This window comes from Molossus molossus, unplaced genomic scaffold (genome assembly GCF_014108415.1).
Source record: "Molossus molossus isolate mMolMol1 unplaced genomic scaffold, mMolMol1.p scaffold_m16_p_9, whole genome shotgun sequence".
Classification (NCBI taxonomy): domain Eukaryota; kingdom Metazoa; phylum Chordata; class Mammalia; order Chiroptera; family Molossidae; genus Molossus; species Molossus molossus.
In genome coordinates this window covers 27451835-27477524 of record NW_023425403.1, presented here as the reverse complement: position 1 = coordinate 27477524, position 25690 = coordinate 27451835, and the positions used below count along the sequence as shown (strand labels likewise).

The 25690-nt window shown below is 35.7% G+C and overlaps 1 protein-coding gene and 1 pseudogene across 1 annotated transcript in view; one reads left to right on the top strand and one right to left on the bottom strand.

Annotated features, from left to right (window-relative positions):
* Positions 1-21583, bottom strand: part of LOC118622326 (disintegrin and metalloproteinase domain-containing protein 32-like) — an 89341-nt gene extending 67758 nt beyond the window's left edge. Inside the window, exons 1-7 of the mRNA XM_036249776.1 lie at positions 21529-21583; positions 20002-20081; positions 12011-12066; positions 9248-9320; positions 6152-6228; positions 4769-4946; positions 1762-1830 (exon numbers count right to left, since the gene is read on the bottom strand). Of these exons, the coding sequence (XP_036105669.1) occupies positions 1762-1830; positions 4769-4946; positions 6152-6228; positions 9248-9320; positions 12011-12066; positions 20002-20081; positions 21529-21583 (588 nt within the window). The remainder of the gene's footprint in view (positions 1-1761; positions 1831-4768; positions 4947-6151; positions 6229-9247; positions 9321-12010; positions 12067-20001; positions 20082-21528) is intronic.
* A 2600-nt stretch (positions 21584-24183) lies between these two features.
* Positions 24184-24694, top strand: LOC118623046 (annotated as a pseudogene).
* Positions 24695-25690: the final 996 nt, after the last annotated feature.

Genomic DNA, 25690 nt, shown 5'->3' with positions numbered 1-25690 from the left:
GGATAAAATCTAAATATCATGTCCATTCTTCAATCCATCTCTTTCCACTTCCCTTCTCCAATGCTTTGTATTAAGCATACTAAACTTCCTGAAGTTTTCTGAAAAAAACCTGATGGGGAGTGGCATGTAATAGAAATAGAATCACAGTTGTTTAATAGCTACTCACTATAAAAAAGAGATTTTCTGACAGACCCTAAAGAAACTGAAGGACATGTTACAAAAAGGAGAATGGGCCCTGAAGATAAGGCAGCCCAGAGCCCAGATCAAGGACAGAACCTATCTGAAGTGAGGCAGTGTTCCAGGGCTAATTTTTGCAAAGACAATGAAAGAAGGCAGACCCTAGAAACACTAATTTTAGATTTTTTTTTTTCCCACTTACTAACCTTATATAAGAGTTTGTTTGAAATTAAATGGCTGAGAGCAGAATTTTGAGGATGACCCACTGCTCTCCTCATACTGCCGATATTATAGGAATAAAGGCTCATATATGATTCAACCCTGTTTCTGCTTAATTTGGCTCAAGCAGTGACAGGTGGCCTTGGACCCATTTAGTGTCCAGTATCAAAATTTTCTCCTATATTTATGTGCCCTTGCTAAGAAAGGTTTTGCACAAAGTCTTCCCTGGCCCCACCTTACCCCCCATTACCCAAATAAACCAACGCAGACCCCAAAGTTTTATGAGATTTGTATACTCCAAGCCATTATTCCCTGCCCTAATCACCCAGGGCTAGGTACCACACAACTAGAGACAACCCCTACACCCTAGAACCCACTAAAGTTGTTCAAACTAGCCAATCCTAAACTTGTTTACCTTGTCTCAACAGTTCCTTCCCAAAGAAACCACAATCAAGGCTCCCACACATCTTTCCAACAGCAACTATTTCCTGATCTGTTGGCCTCATCAGACCTGAATAATAATAAAACCTACTTTATTTTAATCCTCAAGTGAGAATATGTTTGTGATTTTTTTTTTTTTAGAGAGAGAGAGAGGAAGGGAGGGAAGAGAGAGAGAGAAAGACAATAAGAAACACCAATGTGAGAGAGAAACATCAATTGGTTGTCTCCCATATGCGGCCCCAGGGAATATAATTTATATTATCTGTGGTATTCCATAGGGGTGACAACCCAATGCTTATTAACAGAACAAAATCTGGAAAGTATATTTTTATTCCTATTTTCTGAAATCTTCGAAATATAAGGGAAACAAAACCATAACTGGTTGAGTGCAAACTAAATTAACACCCCAAGTCCTGAAGTTCAGAGGTTCTCAAATTGTTTATGGGAATCAGGGATCTAGAGATGCATTTAGACCAGGCAAACAGCAGCTTGGAACAGATGCACCAATAAAAACTGCTATAAAATATTGACATATTAATGTAAACATTTCCTGTAAATAGCTATAGTATTACCATTTTTGTGTCAATAAATATTTGATAGGGCAAAATATTCTCTAGACTATATACTGTTCTTCAAGTGTAAATAAGAATTAAAGCTTAAAGAATGTCACATAAAACAAATATCACCATTAAAAATATTGTGGATTGAGAGAGGCTCCAAAAGGTGAAGTACCATGTAAAGATTTCAAATTGAATATTTCTGATAGAACTAATATAATTTTGAATATGTGGTTTTTAATGTTTTCAAATCTTTCCACTGTTCTATGACTTCCAACTAAGAAGATTAGAGTCTTTTAAGTTCCTACCTAGCTAGGGATAATCATATATTCATACCAAATATTTAAAAGTAAAGGAAAATACATACCAAAACTTTGTCTACCACAATATGCATTTCTAGATAAAGAGGAATTAAGTCTGGAAGAGCTGATTCTGACTAGAAAAAACAAAAAACAGTATTTAAAAACAAAAACTTTCATACATTGTTTATTCTGAACTATGAAAATGTTTCCATCTTTACTGAGGTATGGCTGACAAAATTATATTTAAGGTATAAGACTTGATGTTTATACACACATGCACAAACACACATTGTGAAATAATTGGCACAATAAAGTTAATTACCACATCAATTTCACATAGTTACCATTTCTTTAGAGTGTGTGTGTGTGTGTGTGTGTGTGTGTGTGTGTGTGGTGAGAACAAGCACTATCAACCCTCTTTGCAAATTTCAAGTTTACATTACACTACATTACAGTATTATTAGCTATGGTCACATTATTGTATATTAAATCTTCGGAATTTATTCCTTCTGCATAACTGAAACTTTGTACCTTTTGACCAACATTTCCCCAATTTTCCTTGTCCCCACCTCCTGGCAACTGCCATTGTACTGTCTGCATGTATGAGTTTGACTATTTTAGACTCCACATGTAAAGTGAGATCATACAGTATTTGTCTTTCTTTTCCTGGCTTATTTCACTTAGCATAATGTCTTCCACATTCATCCATGTTGTCACAAATGATAGGATTGTATTCATTTTTAAAGCAGAATAATATTCCTCTGTGTGTGTGTGTGTGTGTGTGTGTGTGTGTGTGAGAGAGAGAGAGAGAGAGAGAGAGAGAGAGAGAGAGAGATTTATGTCTTATCCATCTCAAATATCCAGTAGATATTTAGGTTGTATCCATATTTTGGCTATTGTGAATAAAGTTGCAATAAACATGGAGCAGATATCTCTTCAAGATATTCTTTTCATTGCCTAGGATATAGAGCTATGGTGAGTCATATCCTAGCTCTATTTTTAATTTTCTGAGTAAACTTCATACTGTTTTTCATAGTGGTACCAATTTACTTTCTTACAACCACTTTATTTTTTGTCTTTTTCATAATAGCCATTATAACAGATATAAGGTGGTATCTCACTGTAGTTTTGATTTACATTTCTCTGATGATTAGTGATGTTGAGCAATGTGTGGTAATGGATGTAAACTAGACTTATTGTGGTGATTATTTCATGATATATGCCTATGTCAAATCACTGTGTGGTATGTACACACTATTATATGCCAAGTACATGTCAATGTGATGGAAATAAAATAATTTTAAGCATAAATGCATTTTTTGAAAGAGTCACAGATTCTAGATGTTAAAAGGAAAAGCACAAAAACAGTGTCCTACCCCCTCCTCCTTATATCCACAAAAATATGGTAAAAAGGGATCTGAAGGAATCTGGGCAGAGCACTAACACTGTCCACCACAGTGGGTAATTTAAGGTACTGTAAATTACCCTGCTAAACTCTCAGAAGGAAAAGGAAAATTTTGGTATTTAGTTAACAAAATTTCATTTTAGTTCATATACTTATATGTGATAGCACTAAATACTTTGGTGCTGAACCTTCATTTCTTCGTACATTTGATTCTTGTATTATTTTAAGCATAGCATTAGACATTATAACAGAGACACTAAAATAATGTTGAGTTAAACAATACTGGAGTTTATTTCTCTCTCACGTAAAAGTCTGAAATGGTGATTTAGTCTTGTAAATTCTTCAGGAGCAAGGCTGATTCCACCTTCACGCTCTGCCACACATGGTGTCATGCTCATCCTTGTGGACTATGAGGAATCAACATGTCCACAATGCAGCCATCAGGAACGGGAAAAGGAGGAGAGTATAAATCCCCTTCCTTTAAAATTCAATCCAGACATAATACATATTACATCTGCTTATATGTCATTAGCCATAACTTTATCACCTGGCCCTACCTAAATGCAAGGAAAGTTGAGAGGTACGTTTTTACATGCCCAGCTAAACTCTGAGGGGTATTATAAAAACAAACAAAATGAGAAGAACGTGTACTATAAAGAGCTAACAATGCCATATGCCTCTTCAGTAAACGATGCATATTTATGACACTTTTACTTGGCACAAAATTTTTCTTTCTCACAATTACTTTTAGGAGAACCAAAACATGCAGTTATACAGGGTGTACAATGAACAATTTACATAGCCACAACTGACAACCCTGCTTATAACATTTTAATTAGATGAATTAAATTATAATTTAATGAATGCTGACTCCTTGGTTATGAATACAACCTTTATAAATACAGGTTTCACAGAATAACTTCCAGAAAGATAGAGACAAAAGCAAAAAGTGAATTTTTAAAGTGCATATTGAGCCCTGGCTGTTTTGGCTTTGCGGTTAGAGTGTTGGTGCATGGACCAAAGAGCCATGGGTTTGATTCTGGTCAAGGGCATGTACCTTGGTTGTGGTTCGGTCCCCGACCCTGGTCAAGGTCATCTGGGAGGCAATCAATTGATGTGTCTCTCTCACATCAATGTTTCTCTCTCTGTGTATGTCTCTCTCCCTCTCTCCCCCTATCTCTCTCCCTCCCACTCTATCTGAAGATAAATGGAAAAATATCCTCAAGTGAGAATTTAAAAAAAAGTTTATATTGAATATACACTAGTTAATTTTTAGAAAGTTATAAGTAACAAACAAAATAAGAATTAAAATAAAAGTAGATGAGTGGATAAAAAAGCTGTGGTACATTTATACAATGGAATATTATGCAGCGATAAAAAAGGATCTCTTGCCCTTTGAGATAGCATGGAGGGACCTGGAGAATATTATGCTAAGCAAAATAAGCCAGTCAGAGAAAGACAAGTAGCACATGATCTCAGTTATATGTGGAATCTAAGGAACAAAATGAACTGATGAACAAAATAGATGGAAAATAATAAGAAAAGGTGAGGATGTTCTTAAGGAAAGGATATTTGCTACAGCTATACATGAGGTCAATTTCTTTCTAAAATAAATTTTTAAAAGCAGTAACTATCTTGAAAGTAGTAACAAAGCATGTACAACTAACTTTTTCACTTATGAAAATGCTATACTCCATTGGTTTTTGTGCTATACCACTGTCATTTTCAGAATGAACTGCAAATTGATTGTCTTTGTTCCTTAATTTATAAAGAAGATGCTGAAATTCAACTTCAGTGTCCAGAGGTTCAATTCCATAAGAAACATTTTCAAATTGCAGTAATCCTCTGTAAAATTAAGGATAAAGAATTTAAGTGCTTGTAGTCAATTTTATAAAACTCTGACAGAATCAAAAAAGAAAAAAGGAGAAAATACAGAACCTTTTTTAGCTCAATATCTTGATACAAATCCTTTATATTTTGATAATGACTCTGAAGAGACAAAAGAGTACCACCAATCCACAAAATTAACTTCTCATTTCCTTTACAGTTATAAACACAGAGAAATTATGTAAAAACTGCTAGGTGTAGTGCACAGCATTTATAGTGATCAAATAATTCCCCTGTCCTCCAAGTCAGTGACTTACTTAATGAAAGCAATATGGAAATCCTGAAAAAGGATTGAAAAGGATTTAGAAAAAGGATTGCAGTGCTTATATAATAAAAGGCTATATAATGATCTATTTATTTATAAAAATAAAATTTAGCAGTAATTATGAAAAGATGTTTATTAATTTTGTTTATGCACGTAGTTTGAATGAGAAATGTAAAGCAAGATCTTAAAGAGTAAAACAACTTTCGTAACTCTTCTTCCCTAAATACAGGTAACAGTTCAAATGACTACTCCCTAAAAAAAAAAATTCAGGGTTCTATGTAAAAGCACTGAGGAACATTTTTTGTGAACAAGGACCCTACAACACAAAATGAGAGTGAAGAATTTCCTGACATGATGGGGAACTCTTTAAGCACTAAGGAGGACATCCTACAATTCTTAGAAACTTTCAGATACTGATATTATTAGAAAATTAAGTACTACATTAATAATTATTTGTTTATATAGAATTGACTTCCTCTCTCTGCAGATGATTTTCCTTGAGAAAAAGCATGCCTTATTTATCTTTATTTCTCTTTATATCTTCAAACACTTGGCTAGTAGCTGGTATATGGTAATATTAAAATAGAATATTTGCTATAAAATGAGCTACCCTAAATTTGGCTTTTCAAACTTGCCGTAGTCAAGCATGTTCAGCTGTCATTTCTGAAGTTAAGAAAAAACAGAATATAGAGCAAGGATGCCAGAAAATCCAAACTTTCAAGGAAGCTGGAAATTCTCTGCTCATTGAAGAAAGTGGGAAATAAACAGCAGAAAATACAACTGAATAATCACATGGGAATTTTCTTCCAACTTCACACTTAATATCAACATAACAAATTCAATGCAGCCAAATATCATAACTATTATGTTCACATATCAACAGTAGAAAATATATAACCTCAGTCCAGAGCATGTGCTGAGTGTGACAATAGAATTCGGATATCCTTCAATATATCCTTGGTAGTAGCATTGAGTCTAGAAAATTAAAAAAGTAAGGTGGTTATTTAGGCATTGACAAAATTTTCTAATGATTTCTTATTTTATAGAATTTTCTGAATATTTTCCAGGCTACACAATCTCTCTCAGTACAAATAAAGCAACATTCAGAAACAAAGTTTCCCCACATTTGCCACTTTTACTGTATTAACTACTCTTATCAGATTAATACTTGGGATTATTATTTTACACCCTTCTTCCAAAGTTAATTCCATATTTTTGGTAAAATTATTTTCCAATATGTAAATTTAGGTCATCAATTAAAAGACCAAGATTGTGAATCTGAATTTCTTTTAAATCTAATATTCTGCTAAAAGGCAACATCTAAAATGTAAGGGAACAGAAAGAATGAAGAGGTAGAAAAAGATACACCATGCCAACACAAACTAAAAGGATGATTTTGAAGCTATACTAATACAAAAATATGCAGACATTAGGCAAGAAGTATGAGTAGTGATAAAGAGGGACACTTTAAAATGATGTTTCAATTCACAAAGAAGAAATAAATACTCCAAATTTGTAGTCACTTAATAACATACCTTCAAAATATGTAAAGTCAAAATTGAAAGAATAATAAAAATAGAGAAATATATATTCTTTTTTTTTTTTTATCCTCACCCAAGGACATTTTTCTATTTTTTGTTCAGGTAGAGTGGGAGGGAGAGAGAGAGAGAGAAACATCGAGGTGAAAGGGACACATCGAGTGGCTGCCACCCGCACGACCAACCAAGGCCGGGGACAAACTGCAACCGAGGTACGTGCCCTTAGCGGGAACTGAACCCGGGTCTCTCCGGACCGCAGGCCGACGCTCTAACCGCTGAGCCAAACCGGCCAGGGCAAGAAATATATATTCATAGTAAAAGATTTTTAAACATACACTCTGTCAGTAACTGATAAACCAAGCATTCAGAATCTATAGGGGATTTAAACAGCATGTTAACAACCTAATATAGACATAATATTATACTTTAAAACTGTAGAATATATTTTATTTTCAAGGAACATAGAACCTTTAAAAAAATAAAAACACATGCTGACAATGAAACATGAGAATAAATTTTAAATAACTGTAATCATACAAAGATTGGTCTCTGCCCACAGCACAATTATGCTAGAGATCTAACAAACATCATCATAGAAAAAGAGAAATATTATATAATTTCCAAGATTCAATAGTACTATAACTTTTGGTAGAAATCAATGTAAAGTTTGTAAACACACTGCCTTATGTTGGAACCTAGGGGAGGAAGGAAGAAGCAAGTAAAGGAAACTAATGGTCCTATCTAATATAAATAAAGTGACATGGTGTCCAATTTAATATTTTAACAAATTCTTATTGTATGCTAACTATGTGCCAGGCATTTTTCTAGGCATTGAGAATACATCAGTGAATAAAACAGACTAAAATCCCTGGCTTCATGAAGATTATATTGCACTGGAGAATCAGAAAATAAAGTAAATAATGTAGATGGCACATCATATGTTGATAACCATTATGAGGAGAAACAAAACAAGTAAAGTAACGGAGTACTAAGGGGAAGAATGCAATTTAAAATTAAGGTTAGGCCCTGGCTGGTGTGGCTCAGTTGGTTGAGCATCATCCAATACACCAAAAGGTCGCTGATTCAATTCCTGGTCAAGGTACATGCCTGGGTTTTGGGCTCAGTTTCCAGTAGGGGACATGCAGGAGGTAGCCGATCAATATTTCTCTGACATCTCTCTCTCTCCCTCTCTCTCTCTCTCTCTCTCTCTAATAAATAAAAACCTACTTTAAAACAAATAAATAAAAAAGGGGTTAGTCAAGGACTAATGGGGTGATTTTGAGCAAGACCTGAAGGAAATGAGGAAGAAAAACATGTGGTATTTTGTAAAAGATCAAATACATGGATCAGAGAAATAGTAAGTGCAAAGTTCTTGAAAAGAGAACATGTCTAATGTGTCTGAAGAACAGCAAGGAGAGAAATGTATTAAAACAAGTGAGTAAGGTAGAGAATAACAGGAAATGAGGTCAGACTGATAAAGAGGAGCAAATTGTATAAAGGCTGTAGGATATTGAAATGACTTTGGTTTTCACTCTGTGAGCCATAAATGGTCACCCCATGGAAGGTTCTCTAACAAGAGAAGCAACATGATCTGACCAGATTTTAATAATGAATCTGGTTGATGTGTTCAGAATTGACTCTGAGGGGATGGGCAAGGTGTGAAAGTAGAAAGTATTCAAGAAGTTCTGACAATCCTGTTAACCCTGATGTTTGCTTGGAAAAGAGTTGTTTCAGTGGTTGGAGACAAAGGAAGAGGGTGGATTATGGACATACTAGAATTTAAAGAGTAGATTCAACAGAATTTTTTCATGGATGGGATAAGGCAGCAATTGTCATCCCTTTTTTATCTCATGGCACACATAAACGAATTACTAAAATTCTGTGACACACACACACACACACACACACACACACATTCTTTTTGTTGATCTGAACAAAAAAATAGGTATAAATTTGATACATTTACACCAGACAGCTATTGTTGTGTTGGCTGTCATCATATTTTTATTTGATGCTCTAAGGGAAAAGAGTTCAGTGCCCCTGACTAAATAGTCAGGTAATGTATGTTTTAAAAATTCTTGAGGCACACCAGTTGAAAATCACTGGGATAGAGAGTAAAAAAAGGAAAGGTTTTCAATCTATGATTTTGTGTCCAGTAATATTTGTGTTTGCTTTTACTTCTTTAATTTATGTTCATTTAGTCAACAAAATACAAACTAATTAATTAATTAAATGGTACCTATATTCTAGGCAGAGTAAAGGTGCTAAGTAAATCCAATTAGTCTTTAATTTACCGAGACTTCAGGAAAGTATAAAATAGGAAAAATCAGATCCCCCTAAAAATGGATCCCTTAAACATGTACCCTGTGAATAGAGTCTTCTTCATTAGGAAAGCAGTTATTCAATGTAAAAAAGATTTCCAAAAAAATCTGTAAAACGTAGACCTTAAATCTTACCTGAATATTTGAAGAATAAGAATTCACACCTTCATTATACAAATAAACCATAAAATTATCTGCCACAAAAAATCTAAATGTAAAAAAGAATGAGAGAATTTTAAAAGTTACTCTTTTTGAAACATATAAAGCAACAGCAAGCAAGCTAACACCCTCAGGCCAAGTATGACCTGCTCTTTTCTATTATTGTAAATAAAGTTTTATGGGAATACAGCCACAGCCATTTACTTTTGTATGTTCAATGGCTGCTTTTCTGTTACAACAGCAGAGTTGAGTCATTTTAACAGAGAATTTATGGCCCTCAAAGCCAAAAATATTTACTATCTGGGCTTTAGGAAAAAAACAACAAAAAACTCTGCCAACCTCTGACAAAGATAGTATTTTCTTTTGACATATACATAATTTTTATTCAAAGCAATACACATTTACTAAAAATAATTTTCCTATCTTAATGGACTCCTTTAAAGAAAATAAAGAAAAGGGACTACAAGATGAGAGAAAAGCATTTTAAAATTTACAAAGTTGTGAACTGGATGTAGGATTCTGACAGTTGTCTGTTCCTTCATTTTTTCTAAATGTTATTACCATGAATACATATTTCCTTTATAATGAAGTGAAAAAGTTTTGGATAAATACTCAATACTCAAATAATATTGGATCATATTAAGAACATAGGTAGTAGTAGGGTTCAGACTGACAAACCTCAGAGGAGGTGGGGGGACAGATAAACCAAAGAATTTATATGCATATATGCATAACCAGTGGACACAGACAACAGTGCTGGGGTGGGGGCGGGATCGGGAGGAGGGTGTCAATGGGAGAAAAAGGAGAAGCATCTGTAACAAAAGTAATGTAATTGAAAAAGAAGAGAAGAAAAAAATACAGGTACTAAAACTACAGTCTAAGTTCAACCTTCTCTGATACCATTCCCTGAACTTATGCTAATTTAGTTAGGCGTCCTCACCTCATGCTCACTCCTCCATCCAAAGTAACATAACTAGACCACCCAGACTAGTTTCTGTTGGGAATCCTCCACTAAAACTGATCTCATATAGAATAATTACCTAATGAACCTCTAGTTGTCAAATCCAGAAGGCAGTTCGAAGTCAAGTAAAACTACTCTTAATGTACTTCATGTTGCTGACCACATTCCCCTTCTTTAAATCATTGACTCCAACTTCAATCATACCATTTCCCCTGGTTTTCCTCATATCTTTCTACTTCTGTAAATCCTTTCATCTGTATCCCTGCTTCTTCCCTTAAATGTTTCCATGGCATTCATTTGTGGGTTGTTTTTCCTTCTCACCTTTAATATTCATCCTCACTTCTATAGATTATCTTGTTCATGTTGGTGCTTCAGTTATATCTACATTTTCTTTAAATAGCTGTAAAAGCCACATCTCCCTTCCATGTTCTAAACTAAATCTACTTGCCAGCTAGACATTACTCCTGTGATATCCCACAAGCATTTCATATACAACCTCTCCAAAAATGAGCCCATATTTGCTCTAACTCAAATCTGTTCCCCTCATCCTTCATTGCCCCACTAAATAAATCTCTGCCACAACTCACTGTATCCAATCCGTTAGCTAATCCTTTTTCTGCCACCTCAGTATTTCTCAAAAAAAAAAAATCTCTATTTCTACACAGTCATAGTTCTGCTTCTCATTATTTCTCACATAAGTTATTTGCAATAACATAATTAGCATTATGCTATCATAATAATTATGCAGGTAATTTCCCAAAACAATATACACATTCTCTATCCATACATATCCCAAGCTCCAGTTCCTGTATGTCTTACCACTGTTCATAGTCCTGATAAAATGTTCAAATTCAATGTGAGTTCTTTCACTTTTTCTCTTATATACCTGAGAAGTTATTTGTGTTATCATTTACCATATTCTTCCCTTCTCTCTACAGGAATAGGTTAACTCTTCTTTTACTCAATGACATTCTTTGGTATCTTACACAATAAATCACTTGTTTCCACATCTCTCTTTAAGAAATTTCCGCTCAGTCAAAAAACTTAGTTTTATCTTTCTTTGAAAGCATTTATCTGACTTCCTCTTTCTTCTTTCTTTGCTCAATATTTTTAATAAGTTATTTACATTTTACTATTTTTGGTCATATAATTAGTCACTCCTTAATTCCATGTAGTCTAGTTTTATACCCAAAAATTAACTGAAATTGTCGTCTTGAAAGTCACACATTACTTACAATCCAGCTTTTCACAGCTGGGTTTCCATTAAAGAAGTAAATCTTATAAAAAGTTATTTCGATTATTTTCTCAATTCTCTGAAAGATGATACATAGCTAGCACCATTTTCCATAAACTATTCACTAGCTCTCACACAATATATCATCTAATTTCTGTATTAAATCCCTATTCCATATCCCTAATGGTGGGCCTGCCTCCTTGATTAAATCTTAACTAATACAATCATTTACAGACTTAGTTCTTGTTTTGGCATCTTGCCTTGATTATACAGGTCCTGCTCATTCCATCAACTTAAAATCATACAGATTCACGTTCAGGAGGTGAGTCTATTTTTTCTGTTCCTAACCTCCCTGTTCACAAAAGGCTACTTTCATGAAGAATAAGGACCAAAAATGTAATTAATTCACAGAAGAGTATCTGTTCATCTGAGACAACTAAAAATGTAATAGTGACTATATTTATTATTTTAGTAGTCCATTTTTATCATAAGTAAACATTCATTAAATAGAATGAAATTCAAAACTAAAGAATGAAAAAATTACCTTTGTTTAAGGTGTACTGTATATGGCTTCTCATCTATTGGAATAATATAGGATATCTGTTTCAAAAAAATCCAGAACTGAGAGTAAAGACAAATGTAATAGAATAAGCAAAACAACAATTTTACATCAATTAATTTCTCCAAACAATGCTTAAAAAGTCTTCATTAAAGCATCTCAGACTATGTGCGATTTAAAATCTGCAACAACATATCAAAAATTTTTAAGACCAAAGGTAGCTGAATGGTTTTTTAAATGAGTACAACTCTAGCATACTAAGGTTCCAGTTATATTAAAGTATTTGTTTACCAGTAGGTTTATAAAATTGTTTTTTTGTATGGGAGCGAGTTCAAAAATATTCAAAATTTGATGAAAAACAGTAATCTACATATCCAAATTCTTGACAAATCCCTCATTAAAAAAAAAATACAAGATACATATAAAAATATATCATGTTCAATCTGTTGAAAGCCAACCATGAAGAAAAAAATTTTTAAATATCAAAAGAAAAATAAGTCATTACATACACAGAAGTATCAATACAGTTAATGGTAGGCTGCTCATCTGAAATAATAAGGACAGAAGGTACTTAAAAAGTTGTTTTTTTTTAATGTTGAAAGAACAATAATCCTGCCAACCAAGAATTCCATATCCAGCAAATCTACCTTTAAAAATGAAGGTGAAGTAAAGCCTGACCCACAAGAAATACTAAAAAAATTCTTTATGTTGAAAGGAAATAAGAAGAATGGTAACTCAAAGAACCAGAATAGGTTAAACATGAGTTAATATAAAAGATTTGATTAAATTTTTAAAATTATAAATGTAGTTTTTCTTATTTCTCCTTTTAATTTATTTAAAATATATAACAATGAATGAAGCAATAATTATAATGTATAGTTTGGTTTATACAAATATAAATGTATTATATGACAAGAATAGCACAAAGGAAGGAGATAGAATTCCACTATATAGAAGCACAGTTTCAATATTTTACTGGAATTTTTCATATTAATATAAAGTAAATTGTGATAATTTAAAATGCATATTGTGGTACCCACAGCAACTACAAAGAAACATGTTTTAAAAATAACAAAATGAGGAATGTAAATCCAACCATACAAATTATTGATTTTTTTTTTTCAAATCTTTATTTTTGGATGTAAAATGTATTACAGATGTTCCACATTTTTCCCCCATTGACCCCCTCCTCCCCCCTCCCGTCCCCCTCCCACCTTTTCCCACACTATTGTCTGTGTCCATTGGTTATGCATATAAGTTCTTTGGTTTATTTCTTCCCTCAACCCCTTTCCCTTTGAGGTTTGTCAGTCTAGCAATGAATTTGTGCTTCTTCATCCCTTCACCTTTTTCACCCGTTCCCCCAACCCCCTTCCCAACTGGCAACCAACAAAATGTTCTCTGTATCTATGAGAATGTTTCTGTTCTTCCTGTTCATTTTGTTTGTAGATTCCATTGTTGATAGATATGTATTCATTGCCATTTTGTTTGTTCATACATTTTATCTTTTTCTTCAAAAAGACCCTTCATCATTTCATATAATAACAGTTTGGTGGTGATGAACTCCTTTAACTTTTTCTTGTCTGGGAAAGTTTTTATATGTCCATCGATTCTAAATGACAGCTTTGCAGGATAGAGTAATTTTGGTTGTAGGTTCTTGCTTGCCACTCCCTTCTGGCCTGCAAAGTTTCTTTTGAGAAATCAGCTGACAGCCTAATGGGTACTCCCTTGTAGGTAACTAGCTGCCTTTCTCTTGCTGCTTTTAAGATTCTCTCTTTGTCTTGAACCTTTTGCATTTTGATGATGATGTGTCTTGGTGTGTGCCTCTTGGGGTTCATCTTGTTTGGGACTCTCTGTGCTTCCTGGACTTGTATGTCTGTTTCCTTCACCAAGTTAGGAAAGTTTTCTGCCATTATTGTTTCAAACAGGTTTTCGATTTCTTGTTCTCTCTCTTCTCCTTCGGGCACCCCCAAGATGCGAATGTTGGCCACTTGAAGTTGTCCCAGAGGCTCCTTACACTATCCTCATTTTTTTGGATTCTTTTTTCTTTTTGCTGTTCTGATTGGGCATTTTTTGCTTCCTTATATTCCAAATCGATGGTTTGCTGCTTGGATTTACGTACTCTATTATTGAAGCTGTGTAAATTATTCTTTATTTCAGTTAATGCCTCCTTCAATTCTAACTGTGTATCCATGATTTCTGACTGGTCCTTTTTTATGCTCTTGAGGCCCTCCCTAAGTTCACTGAGGTTCTCACTAAGTTCATTGAGCATCCTTATAAGCAGTATTTTGAACTCAGTATCTGTTAGGTTGCTTATCTCCCTTTCGCTTAGTTCTTTTATTGGGGTTTTGTTCTGCTCTTTCATTTGGGACCTGTTTCTTTGTCTCCTCATTTTGGCTGCCTCCCTGTGTTTGTTTCAGTGTATTACTTAATGAGCGGTATGGGGCTCGCTGAGACCCGATGCTGCTCGTTTGAAAGAATTTAGGAAAAACCTGAAGCAGGATCCAAGACCGGCCAATCCTATGGTTAAGCAAGTGGCAACAGCTTCGGTGGGCTTGAAAGTTGGGCGGGGCGGGGCCTCAGGGAGTCACCAGGGCGGGGCTACCAGTGTGAGCCAGGTTGCTGGAGTCCCAGATATGGCTTCTGTCTGCTGCCCTCGGGAAAGGCTCACCAAAGGAACAAAGGACTCTTACACCACGTTTGTCCCCGAGGAAGCCCCCTCTCCAGCCCTCGTTCCAGTGCCAAACAGCTCAGTTCTTCCCTGGATGTCTCTGGCGCCCCTCGAGCTGCCTCCCCTCCAAGCTTAGAGGGAGAGAGTCCGATAAGTCTGTGAGCGGGCCCTTTAAGGAGCTGCCTGGGGCTCCAGCCGCCTCAGCCTCCCTGAGCCTCAGTTCCCGCTGGATTTTCCAGCCAGAAGTTATGGGGATTCTCTTCCTGGCACTGGAACCCTGAGCGGGGCACCTGGTGTGGGACGGGGACCCCTCAGTCCTCAGGAAGGACCTTCCGAGCCGCGGGAGCCTCCTGATTTTTATCCGCCACACTTGGGTGTGGGACCAGCCCGTCTCGCAGCTGCGCGCCGCCGCCACCCCTCGCGCCGCCCCGCCGCCCGTCCTACCAGTCTGGAAGTAGCTGCTTTTTTTTTTTTTTAATTCCGTAGTTGTACGACTTCCATTCAGCTTGATTTCAGGTGGTTTTGAATGATGGTTGTTCTGTAGTTTAGTTGTAACTTTGATGTGGTTGTGGGAGGATGCGATACCGCGTTTACCTACGCCGCCATCTTGACCAGAAGTCCAAATTATTGATCTTAATGTAAATGATCTAAACACCTCAGTAAAGCCCTGGCCGGTTTTGCTCAGTGGTTAGAGCGTCGGCCTGTGGTCCAGAGAGACCCAGGTTCAGTTCCCGCTAAGGGCATGTACCTCGGTTGCAGTTTGTCCCCAGCCATGGTTGGGTTGTGTGGGTGGCAACCACTTGATGTGTCCCTTTCACGTCAGTGTTTCTCTCCCTCTCTCTCTCTGTCTCTCTCTCTCTCTCCTTCCCTCCCGTCCTCCCTCCCAGTCTATCTGAAGAAAAAAATGGAAAAATGTCCTCGGGTGAGGATAAAAAAATAAATTAAAAATAAAAATAAACACCTCAGTAAAAAGACAGAGATAAATTGTAACAATGTACATCCAATAATATGCTATCTACAAGGGACATACCTTAGATTCAAATGTACAAATAGGTTCAAAATAAAAGAATAGAAAAAAAATATATATATATATGTATATATATATCATACCAACAGTAACCATAAAAAGGGGTCATAGCAATATCAGATAATATAAGCTTGAAGACAATAAGCATTACTAAAAAGAATAATATTTCATAAAGATAGAAGTGTCAATACATTCAAAAATATAAAACTTTTGAATGAACAGACATCTATTAACAAATCCTCAAAATACATGAAGGAAAAACTAAAAGAATTAGAAGTAAAAACAGACAATTTAATAATCATAGTCAGAAATTTCAATTTCCATTCACAATAATGGGTAGAACAACTAGACAAAAAATCGCCAAACATAAAGGACATTTGCATAAAACTATTAACCAACACAACCAAAGTGACATAGAAAACACTCCATCCAACAAATGCAGAATCCATATTCTTTTCAGGTGCATATGAAATATTCTTCATGATAGACCATATTCTAGGTCAAAAAATTAAAAAGAAGTGAAGTCAAAAAAGTGTTTTTGCTGCTGCAACTGAATTAAATTAGAATCAACAACAGAAAGAAATCTAGGAAATTCCTAAATGTATGAAAATTACACAACAAACTTCTAAATAACTCATGGATCAAAGACAAAAATCATAAAGGAAATTTAAAAATATTGTGAACTGAATGAAAAATACATCACAGCCCTGGCCGGTTTGGCTCAGCGGTTAGAGCGTTGGCCTGCAGTACAGAGAGACCCGGGTTCAGTTCCCGCTAAGGGCACGTACCTCGGTTGCAGTTTGTCCCCGGCCCTGGTTGGTCGTGCGGGTGGCAACCACTCGATGTGTCCCTTCACATCGATGTTTCTCTCTCTCTCTTCCTCTCTCTCCCTCCCGCTCTGTCTGAACAAAAAATGCAAAAATGTCCTCGGGTCAGGATAAAAAAAAAAAAAAAGAAAGAAAAATACATCACAGCATAATTTATGGAACTGATGCTCTGGCCCTCTGTGTACACTGAGGCAGCAGCATTATCCCCAAAACCCTAGGTAGTAGCCCTGTCTTCTCCCCACCCCTATGTCTCTGGACCGTGGTCTTGCCGGAGACACTGGAGAGAAGCATCCTGGCCACCAAAACTGAGAAGGTCGTCAAACCCTCTGAAATCGAGGAAAAAGCTTTGCTTCCTAGGCTTGTAATGAGAGTGGAAACCCTGGTTATCTCTGAATATCCTCTGCATCATTCTTTCTTTTTCTTAAAGGAAAATGAATGTTCAAAGCTCTAAAGCTCTATTGCCCTGTCCTGTAGAATCCCAGAAGTCCAATAGCCTTTCTTCATTTTATCTCATTTTCTCTTGCCCATTTATTCCTAGCTGGCAATGTTTCTGCTGGCTTTAGGTATTAGCTGTTTAAATCCATAGCTAATCTCTTTATGAAGTGACTGTCCAGCCATAAACCTGGTATTTGCTCCAGAATATGCTTTTTAATTTTTTGCAATATGGATATGATGAGAGTTTTCCATCTTCAAGTTCTGATTCCTTTTTGCTTAACAATTCCTCCAATTTATCTCTCTTTTCTTGCATTTTACTATAATCAGTAAGGAGAAACCAGTCATCATCTTCAACACTTCACTTAGAAATCTTCTCTGCTAAATATCCAAGGTGGACACAAGTTTTACCTTCCACAAAACACTAGAACACTATTCAATCTGTTGCCACTTTATAAAAACAACCGCCTTTCCTCCAGTTTCCAATAACCTGTTCCTCATTTCAACCAATATTGTGTTCATGGTGGATGATATGTATATTCTACAAAATGATAGAAGCTTTTTCTACAACTCTTCTCTCTTCTTTCTGAGTTCTCACCAGAACTGCCTCTAGCATTCATTTGTACATCAATAGCTATTTCAAGGCAAGCCACACTTTTTCTAGTATGCCATCATAATTATTCCAGCCCCTACCTATCACTCAAATTTCAAAGTCACTTCCACATTTTTAGGCTTTTGTTACAGCAGCACCCCACTCCACAGAACCAAAATCTGTACTTGTCAGCTTAGGCTGCCTTAACCAAATACCACAGATTGAAAGACTTAAAAGACACAAATTTGCTTTCTCGCAGTTCTAGAAGCTGGAAGTCTAAGATTAAGGTGCCATCACGTTAGTTCCCAGCGAGACCTCTCTACATGACTTACAGATGGCTACCTTCTTGCTGTGTCCTCTAATTGTCTTTTTTCTGTGCTCAGTTGGAGAGAAAGGGAGGGTGTCTCTTCCTGTTCTTATAGGGTACAGGTCCTATTAGATTAGGGCCCCATTCTTATGAACTCATTTAATCTCATCTCCTTAAACGCCTTATCTCAGAATACAGTCACATTGATGACTGGGACTTTAACATATGAATTCAGGGGCAGGGAGCACAATTTAGTCCATAACAGAGCTTTTATACACAATGAGAAAAAACAAGATTCATAAAAAGAAAACTTGATAAACTATATGTCACTAAAATTGAAAATGACTGTGCTTTAAAAATATACCAATGAGAGAATGATATGGCAAGACACAAATTGGGAGAAAATAACTGTGCATCATATAGATAAAGAATTTGTATCTAGAATATATATGGAATTCTAAGAATTCAGAAATAAAGAGGAAAACAACCTAATTTAAAAATGTGAACAAAATTTGAATAAATATTTTACAAAAAAGACATAAATGTTTAATAGGCTCATAAAAGATGCTCAAGATCATTTTTCATTAGGGTAATTCAAATTGAAGCCACAATGAAAAACACTACACACCCACTAGAATAACATTAACCAAAAATGAGAGACAAAATCAAGTGCTGACAAGAAAAAAACTGGAACCCTCTTTTATGGCTGATGTGAAATGTAAAATTGTACAGTCACTATGGACAACAGTTTGGCAGTTTCCTTAAATCTTAAACATAAACTTGTCATATGGTGTAGCAATTTTACTCCTAGGAATATGCCCAAGAGAATGTCCACATATAAATGTTCATAACAGAATTACTCATAATAACCAATATCTGAAAAACAATTCAATGTCTATGAAGTCAAAGAATGTGTTATCCACATCTAATAAGACATAAAAATTTATGAACTATTGACAAGTGCTACAAGATGGACAAACCCAATGAAGAATATGCATATCATATGTTTCCATTTATATGAAATGTCCATAAAAGGCAATTATAGAAACAAAACACAGCCCTGGCCGGTTTGGCTCAGCGGTTGGAGCGTCGGCCTGCGGTCCGGACAGACCTGGGTTCGGTTCCCGCTAAGGGCACGTACCTCGGTTGCAGTTTGTCCCCGGCCCTGGTTGGTCGTGCGGGTGGCAGCCACTCGATGTGTCCCTTCACATCGATGTTTCTCTCTCTCTCTCTTCCTCTCTCTCCCTCCCGCTCTATCTGAACAAAAAATGCAAAAATGTCCTCGGGTCAGGATAAAAAAAAAAAAAAATTTAGTACAGAGATAGAAACAGAACACAAATCAGCAGTGGCCAAGGGCTGAGAATGGCAGCAGAGAAAAACTGCAAATAGACATAAGGGAACTTCTTAGACAACAGAAATGCTGTAAAAGTGAATGGTGATAATATTTACATAACTCCACTGATGTACTAATAATAACTAAGTTATATACTCTTACAAAGGGTGAATTCTATGGTGTGCAAAATATACCTTAATAAAAGTGTTAACAACAAAGTGTTATCAAAATATTGACCACTTATAAGAAAGGCTTGATTCACTGTGTTTCTTTTTTTTTTTTTTTTTAATCTCCTAAGACACATAGCTTATAGCTATACGCACAAGTCCAGAAAAATATCTGTTAAATAAATTAATGAATAAGATAAAGTATCTCCCTTTCTAACAAAAAGAATAGAATAAAAGGCTTTTTCTCTTTGAGAACTGGTAGGTGGTATGGTAAAGAGGAAGGAAGGAGACTTTAATTTAAAAAGATTTTTCTTAACCGTCTTGGAGAAAAGCATTCTCTTCATATGAGTCATATAGATATCACTCAGATAAGACCCTATTTCTTCTGCATTATTTTCTGTATTTGAACTTTTAATAGTTTTACCATGAGGAAATGAGATATATTAAACAAAAATAGAACATTCTGATATACATATTTGCTTTTACCATCAAAACTTTAAATTCATTAGTAGAAATAATACTGGGAACTTATATTCATACTTTAAGATTGATATATTTCATTGGTATACAATAAAAACAAGAAATATCATATACTAATATTGATTGTGAAAAATATATCTTACGTTTTCTATTTGTGAATTATCATTTGTATTTGCTTGGATTTTCTCTGGAAATACAATCTGTAGAGATGAATTTTGAGAACCTAAAGAAATTATTTTAAAAAACAGTGAATAACTGTGTCTTAAACCTGACTAAATATTTTTTCAGGTTCTTTTGTAAAATTCACTTATGCAAATATGAGTTCTCACTGTATATTCCTATAGAAATCTTTAAAACAATTGAAAAACAATAGTTGTAAGACATCATAAAAAGCACAGGGAGAAGTATCAACTTACACAAAATTTGCTGTTCCTGAAAAACACAGAATAGAGTAAAAATAATCAAAGATGAACTTCAAGGTGACTTTCCTGAATTGAAATATTTGAAACAATAGATGGGAAAGTACACTGTATTGAAGTTAAAAGCAATAATAATTCATCAAAACTCAGACTATTCTACTAACGCTACTGACTGCCTAAGAGAAATAATTCTATGGGCATATGAGAAAAAGAAAATCGTATTGGACACACAGGGAGAAAAGAAGACTGGCTTGAGAAATTTTTACAACAGTATTTAACATTAAAAAAAACGAATCACAATGTCTTTGTTAAATCTTCATGAAAAAGTATGGAACCGGAAATTTTTACCCAGCAAAACTGTTATTAAAATAAGAAGGCAAAAGACATATTTACAAGAAAAAAATCAAAGAACATAGTTCACATATACCTGTCATAAAGGGCAAATGAACTTCTCCCAATAAAATATCAACAGATATGAGGAAAAAAGCCTAGTAGTAGTGAGCATTAAATAAACTTAAATATAGAATAAAGATTAAAACAATTGTGGGAATTATAGTTATTTAATAAAATGCAAATATTATAAACTATGATTATATAGGCATAGTAACATTTACAATAATGGTACAAAGTATAGCAGGAGAGGAATACCATATGTGAATACTGATTTCTTTAAATTTATTGCAGTGTGATAAAAAAATGTGACTTAAAGCTGAAAATCAATTGGTAGAAGTAGAAACATATTGTTTAATGATATAAAGGTATTAGAAGAACTAAAACTATAGTCATGTATAAAAAGGAGAGCAGGAGGTAGGAATAAGTAGCAAGATACTAAATTTTCTAATCTCTCACAGTGAGAAATCACTAGTTACTACCTAAATGAACAATTGAATCTATTATATAGAACAAATTATAAATATTCCAAATTAAAAGAAGATGAATACACAAGGAACCCAAAAAAGTACATCAAGTCACAGATTTTTATGGTAAAAGACTTTTTACCAAAACAAAAGCATAAAATCAATAAAGTATAACATAAATAAGAAGCACTACGATAAAAAAATTTGTCATATCAATAAATGTAAGTAAGATGAAGTGACCAAATAAAAGAAAAATCCTCAGACTGGATCCACAAAATAAAAACCCAATTATTCAGACCTTCTGTGGAATAATAAATACTGGATCTAGGCTACTATTAATTTTTGAGGACCTAAAATATGATTGTGCTCACTTTAGGATAAAATGTATGCTTACCAGGAAATTTCAGATGATTAATGGAATTTAGGTTCAAATCTACGAGTGTATTCATGGTTCTACAAGTTAGCCTTATCATAATTTGCCCAATTATGGAACAGTGTGTGGAAATAGATATAATCAATAATCTAGCCTACCTAATATATAGGATGAGGATTATTATGGTAAGAAGGGCCAAAGAGAAAACTCTGAATATCATTTGCACCATCAACAAAACATTAAACCAAAAGACTTCCTGAATCCAGAAAGTAGACCCACTGTGAAGTGATTTGGAATATACAAAGTCAGTGATCTCTATTATGCTCCTATTTTATTTGTTTGATCTGTGTGAATGATTTAAATTTTAAATTTAGTCAGGTGATGATTGAAATAACAAATATTATTTAAAATATGGTCCTTTTACTGAAGCAAATTAACATAGCAATTGACACCTGTATGTAACCATTGATAGAAAAAGTGCTGTTTTCACTATCTCAATAAGCAGAGAATTACCGCAGCAAGGTCGCTTTTTCACTTGGCAGTAATGGCAGTATACATTCACCATCTGTATTGCCTCAGGTCTTTATCATCTCTGGTTCTGCTTCTATCTAGACCCTAAATATACCACACTCTGTGGTAGACAGGATAATCCTCCCAAGGATGTCCATGTTCTAATCCCAAGAATCTGTGAATATTAAATTACATGGCAAATTGTAATTGAGAATTAAGGTTGCTGTTCAACTGACCTTAAAATACAGAGATTATTCTGGATTATCTGTAATCTAAATTCAATCACAAGGAACTTTACATGTAGAAGAGGGGACGGGAACTCAATCCAATGTTCTTGGCTTTAAAGATGGAATAAAGGACTCACAAACCAAAGAATGCAAACAGGCATTAGAATTTGGAAAAGGCAAGAAAACAGATTTTCTACGACAGCCTCTAGAATGAACAGAGCAATGCCAGCCCCTTGATTTTAGCCCAATGAAACCAATTTTATAGAACTGTAAGATAATAAATTTGTATTGCATCATTAACGTTATGGTAACTTGTTACTGCAACAATAGGAAAAAATATACCATCTAAGATAAAATCATTCTGGAGATTATATTCATAAAATCATGCCTATAAGATCTGAACTAGCAGGTATATCAGATGCCTTGGTAAGAAGCAGGTATGCCAAAGTTTTTATTACGCACACACCATGCAAAAGAAAAATCCATCTACAGTGGTCTAGAAGAAATGGTAAAACTCCTCCATAATTAATGGCAAGAAGCACAACACTTGGTAAACCACTTTGGATTTTGGAGGCAACACACATAACATAACTGTGTTGCTTTGACCATTTTACTGAAAAATCATAGGCTGCCAGCTTTGTAAGATGCCAGAGTAAAAGAAAACTCCTCAGCTGACTAAAGCTACTGTGCAGGCAGTTCTACCATTTTTCATTTATGACCAAGGGAAACTACAGTACACTAAGGATCTGTGGCAGATGTAAATGCTGAATTGAGCCTGTATTAAGCCCCACTGGGAGAACCTCAGTAAATGTTCCTGAGGTTTTGAAGCAGACATGTCCTCATTGGCATATGTAGTGGTTTGAATGATGACTGACCCCACCCCCTACACACACACACACACACACACACACACATAAAGACATGTCCACTCAGAATCTGTGGAGGTAACCTTATTTGGAAAAAGTGTCTTTGAAAGGTGTGGTTAGCTAAGGATCTTGAAGTAAGACCATTCCAGATTAGGGTGTATCCTGTAAGTAAGAGAAGACACAAGAGAGACAGTGATATGAAGACAGAGGCAGATACTGAAGTAACATGTCTACAAGACAAGAAATACTAAGGATTTCTGGCAGCCACCAAATCTAGGAAAGAGGCATGAAAGAGATTCTCCATCATAGTTTCCAAAAGGAATCAATATCTTGATTTTGGATTTCTGGCCTCCAGAAGTATAAGAAAGCACATTTCTGTTATTTTAAACCTCCTAGTTTGTGGTACTTCGTATGGCAGCCACAACAAATTAATATAAGTATACAAGTATATTTATTTTATGCATGTTTCTAGCTCACAACTGGACTCTGATAGAGGTTAAAATTCAGACCATGTGATACTATAGATCTTGCAACCTGAGCCCCTCTTCACAGACAGACATAATTAGACACAGCTGGTTTCTCAGGTCACTGTGCATTAGGAAAGAAAGATGAAAGAGGGGTAGCCACTCTTAGTTGCCTTGATCCCAAAGGAACAGATCCTTTCTTCTCAACCCCTTGAGCAAGAGCTACTTGAATTGACCCAATTTAATGGAAAAGGGACAAAAAATGTATGCAAAAACCGTGAGCACTAGGAGCTTTGTCACATAAAAGGATGGGGAAACTATATTTACAACAAATATTAATCTAAGAAAAGTTGATGTAGTTAACAGCACAAATAAAATTTAAGGGGCAAAATCATTATTAGAAACAGAAGCAGGATACAGTTAATAAAAAAATAAACCAGAATGAATGAAAAAAAAAAGAAGAAGAAGAAGAAGAAAAAATTGGAATGCTACCTCACACCATATACAAAAATTAGCTCAAAATGGATCATTGACCATTCCGAGTTCATACTGCTGACCTGTGCCTGGTCTACTGCAGCAATCCTGGCTATCCACCTTCCTGGCTCTGGAATGCCAAAGGACCTCATCAAGTGGTCTAGTCCCTTGAGCCTGCCGGAAGTGGACAAGCAGCCACAGCAGCTGATGCAGATCAAATACACTGGAGCAGAGACTGATGAGCTGGAAAAAAATGCTTACACCTACTCAGGTTAAAAACTGGCCCACCAGTATTGCATGGGATGGCCTTGAACCAGGTAAACTCTATACTTTGGTCTTGACAGACCCAAATTCTCCCAGCAGGATAGGCCCAGAATATAGAAAATAGCACCATTTTCTGGTGGTCCAATTATGTGGGCTTTGGGCCTCCCAAGGGCACAGGCCTTTACCATATGCCTGGCTAGTTTATAAGTATGACAGGCTGTTGAAGTATGAAAAGCCCACTCTCAGCAACCAATCTGGACACCACCATGGCAAATCTTTCCACAAAAAATAGGATCTTAGGTCCCCAGCAGCTGGCACATGTTACCAGGCAGAAAGGGATGACTATGTGCCCAAGCTCTGAGAACAGCTGTCTGGGAAGTAGGAGAAAGCCAGGAGGCAGAAATCACCCAGGGAGCCCAAAGCAATATTTTCAAGTTCAGTGATGTATGTAGATTTCTCCTCTTCCCTGTTCCCACTCTCACAGGCAACACATGAGCAGACAGGGGTTTAGGGTGAGTTTCCCTTCTACAAAGACTGGTTTATGATTCGATAAAATTTTAACTACATTTTGGGGGATATTTTGGTACTATGATGGGGTGATCAGTTGTTAATATAAAAATAGCAACTCATAATCTAAAGAAGAAATTTTAGGTAAAAAGATCAGGTCTATAGTAATACAGCAGAGTACCAAAAAAATGTTTAATGGAGTTAAAAAAAAAAAAAAAAAAAAAGATTCTTGCCTCTGCCTTTGTGAGCCAAGTCCAGAATTATGCATGATAGCACATTCTGAGATGTATTCTCACGGCCCTGTCTCTCACCAGACAACCAAAAGATGATGACATGTGCACTAACCCCCAATATGGTACACCTTGCTATGTGTCAGTATCCCACTCTTGTTCCTTTAAAGATCAGTACTAAAAAAAGCAATAGGAAGAGTTGCTTTTCTGTGGAAGCACAGCTGTCTCGCTTACCTACAGGCTGGGTAAGAGGCTATCAGAAATTCTAAAGTCTCTGCCTGTTCTATTGATCACTCTTCATTGGTGTAAGAAAAGCTGGTCTGGAGTTGCTGAATGTCATGTTAATTCTGCTATTTGCTTATTCTCAAAAAAAAGCAAAACAGCCCTGGCTGATGTGGCTCAGTGCTTAGAGTGTCAGCTGGCACACTGAAGGGTCACGGGTTCAATTCCTGGTCAAGGGAACATACCTGGGTTGCAGGTTCCATCCCAGGCTCCAGTAGGGGGCACGTGTGGGAGGCAAACAATCAATGTGTCTCTCTCTTATCAGTGTTTCTCTCTCTCTCTCTCTCTCTCTCTCCCTCCCTCCCTCCCTCCCTCCCTCCCTCCCTCCCTTTCCACCTACCTTCCACTCTCTTTAAGAA